Consider the following 10,160-nt stretch of genomic DNA (forward strand, 5'->3'; position numbering starts at 1 on the left):
GCTGGGGGTTGGGGATGGCCGGGGAGAGATCAATGGGGGGAAAAGGAGACTTATGTAATACATTAAACAATAAAAAACTTAAATAAATAAAAAAAATACATTTTAGCCTTATCTGGTTGCTCAGTGATTAGAGCATTGTCCCACAGACTGAAGCGTCACTGGTTTAATTCTAGTGGTTCAAGGGCAAATCCTCGGTTGCTGCCTTGGTCAGGGTGCATGTGGGAGGCAACCAAGGGATGTGTCTCTCTCACATTGATGTTTCTCTCTGTCTCTCCCCCTCCCTTCCACTCTCTCTAAAAATCAATGGAAAAAAGATATCTTCGAGTTATGATTAACAAAAAGAAAAAGACAGTTTAATTTTGTATGTATAGGAAGTTTACCAAAAACACCAGGAGTTTTAAAACTCGGTCAAATAGGATCATAGGCTGTGAAACAATATTTAGTTATCTACTTAATCATGGTGACAAAGACTTTACAGGCAAATACAGAAAGAAAGTTAAATAGTTGTAAGTAAAATTTAGCTCTTTTAATATTAAGACTTGGTTTACATAAACAATAAAAAACCTGATGATAATAGAGCACAGGAAATGATTTTAATAAAACAAAACCTTTGCTTTTTCTTTATGAATTCTTATTAAAAAGCATACAGGGAAACTTTGTCCTTTTAACAGAGAAAGAACTAAACTCCAATTATGTATCAGCTATTTTTGATATTTAAATTCACTTATTTAATTAAATTTATTTAAATCTTATTGACCACCCATAAAATTTTTTCCCAAGATTTCCTTTCCACAAACCTTCTACAACTTGTCCCTTTTAGTTTGTTTCATCTTATTCAGAAGAACTTTTTTTTCTTTTTAGGGCAAACCATTTTAATTTTCTTAAAAATGTATTTGCTTGTATTAAAACTTTCACTGAAAACACATTCTATATTTATTAGAATTCTTAACCCTTAGAAACTTTAATTTCTAATGACAACTAAAAAGTAAGCAATAGCATTCTTTTTTTTTTTTTAAATATATTTTATTGATTTTTTACAGAGAGGAAGGGAGAGAGATAGAGAGTTAGAAACATCGATCAGCCGCCTCCTGCACATCTCCTACTGGGGATGTGCCCGCAACCCAGGTACATGCCCTTGACCGGAATCGAACCTGGGACCCCTGAGTCCGCAGGCCGACGCTCTATCCACTGAGCCAAACCGGTTTCGGCGCAATAGCATTCTTTGTATTGTTAAGTTTATGAATACACTTAAAATGTTTTTATTTTTTTTTTTGTTTTTTTTTAGAAAGAGGAAGGGAGAGGGTCAGAGAGAGAGAAAAATATAAATGTGAGAGAGAAAAATCAGTCAACTGCCTCCTGCATGCCCCCTACTAAGAATCTAGCATGCAAACTGGGCACGTGCCCTGACCAGAATAGAACTGGTGACCTTGTGGTGCATGGCTTGATGCTCAACCAACTGAACCACACTTGCCAAGGCTGTGTGTGTTTTAAATACTGCTAGGTTGTTTCAGTGGACTCTGGATATTGCAGTCTTTTGCATACTTGTGAAACTGTTGGATGAAAATTGGTATGGCTTCATTTTAATCTCAGTTGCAAGTTAAGGAGAACATATTGTCTATATGTATTAGCCATCTGCATTTCTTCTTTTTTGGCCTCTCTGTACATAATTCTTTGCCCAGTTTTCCTTTCTGTTTGTTGCTTGATTTTTTTTAATTTTTAGGAGCTCCACGTATTTTATGTGTTATTTTTTTCTGAGTCTTGTTTTCCTTTGGATTTTTCAAATGGTTTCATTGCAGAAATGTTAAATCTTTAAAATTTATGTGGAAGAATAAGCCTGTAAGAAATAATAGGAACATTTTGAAGAATAATGATAATGAGGGTCTTACCAGATATTTAAAGCAGTAAGTTCTCAAGCATTAGTGTACATAAAAATTACATGCATGCCATTTAAAAACATGCTACCACTAGAGTTTTGTGAGGTGAGGAAGGAGAGAGACATATCTGAGGAATCATCATTTTAAAGATTCTCTAATGTAATTCTGATACAATTGGTTGACACACCGCTGCAAATGTACTACATTTGGAATAGTATGGTGTTAGCAAAGCAGTTGACAGATCCAAGAAATGGAATAGTGTCCAGAAACAGATCCAAGTGTAAGTGGGAATTACTGAAGGTGACATTTTGGCTAACAGAAAAGGGTGGCTTATTGAATAAATGGCTTCAGGCAGTTCATCTGAAAGAAAAGGTTAGCTTTCTCCCTTACACAATATAGATAAGTAAACTCTATATTGATTGAAGATCTAAATGTAAAAATTATGCAAATACTATGAAAAATATAGGTGACCATATGTGGCGAGCCGGCATGGCCATGGCATACTCAGCCCCAGGGTGTCTTATGTGCCATGCCATCTCAGCCTGGTTCAGTGACCCTGAGAGGGGGCGGTGAAGGATGGAGAAAAGACAGACAAGAGAATGAGCTGTGTCTGGGTGGGATGCTGCTCCCGGATGGAGAGACAGCGCCATGGACTATAAGCCGTGTCTTTATTTTATAGCCAGATTCCACGAGACAAAGTAAGGGCATGGTCAAGATGTTTACAACATTCTCATGGGTTTCAATCCTACTAAATTACATGCATCTGAACTCTATCAAGCCCATATTACTCAGGCACGTGGGGCCATGTGTTAGGACCATAGGTTCAAGCTCACAACTACAGCTGTTGGCTATAATTGTGCTGGGAGGGCCCTGCTCTCCAAGCTGGGACTTGCACGTGGCAATGAGAGGACTGTGCCCTCTCATCAGTCCAAGACTTGAACCTGTCCAAAACACTGTAGCGGCTCCCCACAACCATACGTTTAGCCTGGGATGGAGGAGGCCTTCTTAACTAGATTGGGAACATGAAGGAAAAGATGAACAGATTTTCCAGTCTTTCACTGCTGCTTTGCTAATTCGTGACTATTTCCTTCAGAACAGAAGATCTTCACTATATTAAGCAGAAAGATTTCAGTTGTTGGGAAGGGCTGGAGGAACAGCTGCCACCGTTGCCATCTTCTGGGCCATCAGGCAGTGGGCATTGATCACAGCTGCTGGCTCCATGTCACACCACCCTGGCCTCCTGATCTAGGAGTAAAGGATTATCTCAGCTATTTTTAAATCTAATTTCCTTGCCTCCAGTTTCCGCTACCTTCAGGTTAGCTATCCTCTGTATACTCTTACTTTCTAAAACTATGCATTTGTGTACACTGGAATACAAACTAAGTTCCTTCCCCAGCCTCAGAGGCCATAACAATTTGACCTTTACAATTTGGGGCCTTAAACACCTGCTCTCATTTCCTCCTCATCCCCACCCTGTTCTACGGGGGTGGCTGATTGTTTCTTGAGCACCTCCTGCTTTTGGTGCTCTTTCAAATTTTGTAGTGTTATCTCTTCAAAATCTCCATTTTCTCTCCTCCTTCCCCTCAGCCTTTAAGATCATAAGTTGCTATTTGGTTTAAGAAGACTCAGAAAATTCCAGAACTAGCTTCTGCCTTTCACTGTACTCTTCCTGAGGTGTTTACACTTAGTGTAGTGATCAGTACTTAGTTTTATAGTTTTAGGTCTTATATGATCTATTTTGAGTTAATTTTCTGTATGGTATAAGATAGGGGTCTATCTCTGTTGTTTTACATCTAGCTATCCAGTTGTTTCAGCACCATCTGTTGAAAAGACTGTTCTTTCACTATTTAATTATCTTGTCATGTTGTTGCAAATCGATTGTTCATGATATAAGGGTTTATTTTGGACCCTCAGTTCTATTCCATTGACCTATATTGTCTGTTCTTTTGCTGGTGCCAGACTGTCTTGATTATTACTGCTTTATAGTAAGTTTTGAATTCAGTTTTGTCCTTTTTCAAGATTAAATTTTGACTCTTCAGGCTATTTTGAATTTCCATGTGAATTTCAGGATTAGTTTACAGATTTCTGTATAAAGGCTAGCAAAGATTTTGATAAGGGTTGTGTTGAATCTACAACAATTTGAGGAATGTAGCCATTTTAACAATATTGTCTTACGATCCTTAAACAGGATGTTTTTCTATTTATTTACGTCTTTAGTATCTTTAAACAATTTTTGTGGTTTTCACAGCACAAATTTTGTGCTTTTTGTTATATCTAATCCTAAGTATCGTAAATGTAATTCTTTTCTTAACTTCATATTCTGAATGTTTATTGCTAGTGCACAGAAATACAATTAATTTTTGTATACTCATCTTACATCCTGCAACCTTTGCTGAACTCTTTGTTGTATTAGTTTTTTAGTGGGTTACTTAGGATTTTCTTTTTATTTGGGGGGGCATTTTAAAACCTTTTTTATTATAAAGAAAACCATACAGGAAAGTAGAGAGAGTAGTATATTGAGTCTCCATATGCTCACCATTTACGATAAATAAGTATTAATATTTTGCTATATTTGATTTACATTCTTTAACTGAAATGTTGTGATATAAAATTACAGACATGAGTTTTTTACCCTGAAGTAGTTCATTATGCATCTCTACTTTGCCATCTTGACCAGAAGTCCCCTAGAATTTTCTATACGTTACAATCATGTTATCTGTAGATAAAAATGGTTTTTTTAATCACAAGATTATTTTATAATTCAAAATGCAAACATACAAAATTAAATTTCATGAGATAACATCATTCTCCTGGATGCTTAAGGTGCATCTGTTCTTTGCAGCCCTGATGCCTGGAAGTGGCAGGACCTTTGTTTTCATTGTGCCATTTCCTTTACAGAAACCTTCAGTGGTTCCTCATGACCTTTATGGCAAAACCCCAGGTTCTCTGGACTCAGTCTCCAAAGTACTACTCAATACATTGTCAGGAAACAGCGCCGCATGGTGAGCAGAGCTTTGGTCAGTTGGGAGTTTTGGCTTCTCACCAGCTGTGCGTGGGCAGATTTGGAGGTGTCCTTGTCTTGTAAAACTGCAGAGTTAGACTTTTGATTTTTTAAGCATCATGTCCTTTCATTCTTTGAACATATTTATTATAATAGCTGTTCTGATGTTTTGTCTGCAAAAATCAGACATTTGGGCCCTCTGAAGGACGATTTGTTGCCTGTTTTCCCCATATGTGTCTATGGATCATACTTTCCTGTTTATTTGCATGTCATGTAACTTTGACTTAAACTGGCTATTTTACATGCTTTATAGCAATTTTGAATTCTGATTCTGAATTCTGATTCCCTCCTCCCCTTTTCTGCAGCTTCTTGTGGTGGTGGTGTTTGCTTGTTTATTTGTTTAATAACTTGGCTGGCCTATTTCAGAGAAGTTGATCTTTTCTATAGTGTGCATCCTGTTGCTCCGCAGAGGGCACAGCCGATCCTGGATGCAACATACAGTGTATCATCGATCTACCTCTCCTAATGACTGTGTAGGATTCATGAGGAAAGGGACCAAGACTTCTGTTCACTGTTGCATTCCTTGTACTTAGAGTAGCATCTCAGTAAATCTGATGAATGCAATGCATAAAATGACCAAAGTTTACTGCCTTCTTGCTTCACAGCTTAACCTGTCTAAATTGAAAAGTATCTATGGGAAGTGAATTTCGTGTTTGCTAACTCCAGTTGCTTTTGCTGCCTAGAGTGAGAGAGTGGGAGCTCCTTGGGAAAGAATGCAGAGACTAACAGGAGTTCCTCTGGGCCAGGAGAGGAGCCTATGCTGAATATGCAAAGTGCTGCCATCCTAATGTAAAGAGACTGAAGAATAGGAAATGGGTACAATTTTGGTCTCCAATTCATTTGTAGGTCTTCTGGCTTGCTCCCTCCAGGCCACTGGGAAATGTTTGTGGATACTGGGGGTTAGTTTGGAAAAGCTGCATTTTTACAGAATGGTGTGAAAACTTTTCTGTGGCAACTCCATTGTTAGTAGATACAGTACAGATGAGTCTCACAGATATCAAGCATGGGTAGGACTTGTCTGCTGCCAGTGCACTAGCTGCTGCTTGATGGGGAAAAAAAATAATTTGCCTATTAATATGAAGAATTTTTCTTTAAAGTTATTTAAAATGATTTTGAACTAATTTCTTTCTCTTCCTTCTAGATTCTTACGGAAATCTGTTACTTCTATATTTTGAGCACTTATGAATAACCACGTATCTTCAAAACCATCAACCATGAAGCTAAAACAGACTATCCACCCCATTCTTTTATATTTAATACATTTTATCATATCACTTTATACTATTTTAACATACATTCCATATTATTTTTTGTCTGAGTCAAGACAAGAAAAATCAAACCAAATTAAAGCAAAGCCTGTAAATTCAAAACCTGAGTCTGCATACAGATCTGTTAACAGTGTGGATGGCTTGGCCTCAGTATTATACCCTGGCTGTGATACACTAGATAAAGTTTTTATGTATGCAAAAAACAAATTTAAGGACAAAAGACTCTTGGGAACACGTGAAGTTTTAAATGAGGAAGATGAAATACAACCAAATGGAAAAATTTTTAAAAAGGTAAGGTGATCTTTCGTTGCCTTTGAATTTTCTCTGCATAAGATGAACTTTTAGAAGTGGTGGCAAGGGACAAGACTGGCCTACTTCTATCGGATTTGCTGACATGGCAGGAGAAACAGGGTAGGAAGGGGGCTAGACTGTGTTCTAACCTCTTTGTAGTCGCCAGCACCGATTTGTCCTGAATTTTCACTAAGACATTAAGAACTCTTGCTGGTGTGGGGCACTTCTGCACCTGCATGTCTACCAAGGTTTGGGATAGAATGTCTAGGGCAGTTTTGGGTATGAAACCCTAAACTCCTGGCAGTTCCAGAAGCACCTGTGTGTGCTTGAGATTGCTCTAGGTTTTAGGGTGGCACCTGTTGTCTGTGGCACCTGATTTGAACGCAGCTTCCATTGGACACTTATCATGTCTTGTCCTTGGGTTGTGGCAGTTGCATGGATTTTAAGAATTTCTTTCCACAAATAGAGAAGAACCTGCCATTATTGATTTGAAGCAGGGGATACGACATCCTAGAGGCAGTATAACATAGTGGTTAAGAATCTGGATTCTAGATCCAGAGTACAGGTTTAAATCTCAGCTTTTTCACTTACTAGCTATATGACTTTGGAAAACTTATTTAGCAAATTTGCCTCAGTTTCTTTATTTGCAATATGGAGATAATGATCATGGCTGGTATTTATCAGCATTTCTTTGAGCAAGGCTGTTGTAAGAGCTTTACATATATCAACCTATGTAAAACTTACAATAGCTCTATGAGTTAGTGTTATCAGACTTACTTTAGATGACAACAGGGAGGCACAGATAGGTTGAGTAACCTACCCAACGACATTACAGCTAGCAAGGGGTGAAGCCAGAACTGGAACCCAGGCTGTCTTGCTTTATTTGCGATTCATCAAACTTTTCCAGAAGTCTTTAAATAAACTCTGGTACAGAAATCCTATTATATTTCCTTGTTTGAAATTAGGCTCATTAGAAAGTGAATTAATTTTTAGGTTTTGTAGATAATAGATGAGGCAGATATTTTCTGTTAGCCTTCCTCAATGGGAAAGGGTGCTGTGCTAAGGCTGTTTTCTGTTGGTCTGAGTGGCAGCTGTGGGCAGTTCTGCAGATTGGACAGTGGGTGTTTCCACTGCACGTTAAACAAGCTAGGCTTTTCTCTCCCTCTTCGTCTTCTACATGCACCCATTGTATTGCAGCAGGAACAGTGAAAAGGGGACGACCATTTACAGCTGATGTAAGAGTGGGGTTGTGTAGGCCATGTGGCTTCTACTCAGAGGGCTTGCCAGCAGCGAGTGCAGACGTATTTTTTGATGAAGTGTGCCTTCATTTCATAGATTCCATATTTGAAGACAATCTTTAATTAGGAGAAGAGAGCTAATGAGGTAGCAATATCTAAATGTTTCCTCTCCGTTTTGAGGGGCTGAGCTTTGGGAATTAACTCTAGAGTGTTTGAATTAATCTGATATGTTTGAAGCAAAGATACTCCACCTTTATTTCCAATTAATGATCTGAAGCTTTGTTTCCATCTTATCCTAAAAGTATATGAGCTACAAGGAGGGAGGTAAGTGGAAGAAAGCAGGCAGTGTGATGATTCTGCTCTAACTATGCCCACAATAAGGTGGGCATCAGTGTTACCAAGACAGGCCTTTTTCTAGGGGGCACAAATAGAAAGACAGAAGCAAAGAAGCAGAGGCTTGGCAAGCTCTTTCAGGACTGTTGTCTTCCATTTTAAATGTCATATGGTTTTATGAGGCTGTCACAGAGCTAAGCACCTGGAATGTGTCAGCATCTCCTGATTGCAGCCTCCCCAGCACCAAGTGCATTGTTCCAGCATATTTTGAAATGAAGAACTGTGAAATTGTTGGTCTGCAGAGCATCTCTAAAGTACATGTACCTGAAATAGAACAAAGTTGCAAATAACAGAAAAGAGCACAAGGCTGGTTCAGACATGGTGATCTAACCACCAACAACACTACATTTTTTTCTTATATTTTATACACATTAGAGAGAAGAAAACAAGGAATTATATAATTAGAGTGCTTACAGAGAGATTTCACTATGACATTCCCTCTAAATTATCCAAAAAGATAACAGAAGTCCTTATTTTTGTTCTTGGGGTTGACTTTGCTTTCTCTTCCTCGTCCTCAATGCCTACTTTTGTCTCATTTCTTGCTGCAGTCACATTTTTTACCCTGTTTACATAGTGCATGATACTCATTTTCTGAGTTATAGGACATTAACATTGTAATTAATCTATGCAGTGGTTCATCTCTTGGTCAGGGTTTGTGGTTTGGTTATTACATTACTCTCCCCGACCAGAACTCTTGGTTCATCTTTCCATACTTGTTCCCCTCTGTCAGCCCCTTTGTTGAGGTACTATCCGGACCAAATGGCTCAAGGGAAAAAAGCAGGAGTCTGGTTTTCCCCCTGCTCACAGCCCTTCCCCCTCTTTAAAACTGGCCTTGTGCTTTGTTCAGGAACATATGAGATTAGATATTTGATAATGCTAATAATGAGGCTCTCTTATCTCAAAAGAACACAAAAATAAATTATTCTAATCCCTATTCTAATCCACTCACACAGCAGCTGAGGCAGTCTTCTATGAGCAGCTCACCTTCCCTCTGTCCAGTCACATCCCAGCTCCCTTCTCTAGTGCAGGCAAAACAGTGTGATTTAGTACTTGGGTCCTGGGATGAGGTTGCCTGGGTCAGATTCTCATCCTGTTACTAATAGCTGTGTGATTTTGAGGAAGTTAATATTTCCTCTATGCCTCAATCCTCTCATATGTAAAATAGCGATAATAATAGTAGCTATGTCTAGAGTTAGCGTAAGAGTTGAGTAAGCTAATTCTTGCAGTACACTTAGCACCTAGCAAACGTTAGTAAAAATTGGCTGCCTTCCTCATTATCATCACCATGATGATTACCAACCATCCAGATTGTTTGAATATTTGCACTTTCTCTGCCTCCCTCCCCATAATCTATATATATAAAAGGCTAATATGCTAAGTGTCCCTCTGACTGCCCAACCGGTTGCTATGGCACACACTGACCACCAGGGGGCAGATGCTCAATGCAGGAGCTGCTGTGATGTGCACTGGCCATTTGCAAAGAAATGGCACCTCGGACCTGGTGCCAACAAAGCAACACTCGGCTTCCCCCAAGTGGGACACAGGCCCTGCCACCTACCCAGAGCGACAGCCAAACAAATTGCAGCCAACATTGCCGAGACCCCATGGCGCAAAATGTGACCCACAGCCCAGCCTGGCCCAGAAACGGTGGTTGTGGGCGCCAGGTAATGTCATCACGTAGCAACGCCTGGCTTCCTGTCCCTACCGACTAGCCTCCTTGCAATTTCTTCAGCCCAGGAACACGACCTGCTTTATAGCCAGGTACAAACATTTTACACTTTAACCAAATGTCGGTGAAGCATTTTCCTGTGCCTTATCCCATTTGATCCTCACAGAAGCCCTGGAGTAGGTAGACAGGAGACTCGGTAGAATCCTATTTTTATTAGCCGGAAAACGGAGATTTAGAAAGTTTAGAAACTGGACCCGACTGAAAAGAAGTAAGAAATGGTGGACCTTGAAAATGATTTCAGGTTTTGTCACTGCGCAGAATATAATCAAACACTGATGCAGTTAAATATTTTACCCTTTGTTCTCC

General features: G+C 39.2%; 1 protein-coding gene across 3 annotated transcripts in view; it reads left to right on the top strand.

Annotated features, from left to right (window-relative positions):
* ACSL3 (acyl-CoA synthetase long-chain family member 3) overlaps positions 1–10,160 on the top strand; it is a 45,412-nt gene that overhangs the window by 4,898 nt on the left and 30,354 nt on the right. For 2 of the 3 annotated variants that reach the window (XM_014531079.1, XM_005883489.2), the window contains one exon: positions 6,077–6,494. In XM_014531079.1, the coding sequence (XP_014386565.1) occupies positions 6,117–6,494 (378 nt within the window). In that variant the 5' untranslated portion in view covers positions 6,077–6,116. Of the gene's footprint in view, positions 1–6,076; positions 6,495–10,160 lie in introns of those variants that run through there. The other variant, XM_014531080.1, reaches the window with a different exon arrangement.

This window comes from Myotis brandtii, unplaced genomic scaffold, assembly GCF_000412655.1.
Source record: "Myotis brandtii unplaced genomic scaffold, ASM41265v1 scaffold79, whole genome shotgun sequence".
Classification (NCBI taxonomy): Eukaryota; Metazoa; Chordata; class Mammalia; order Chiroptera; family Vespertilionidae; genus Myotis; species Myotis brandtii.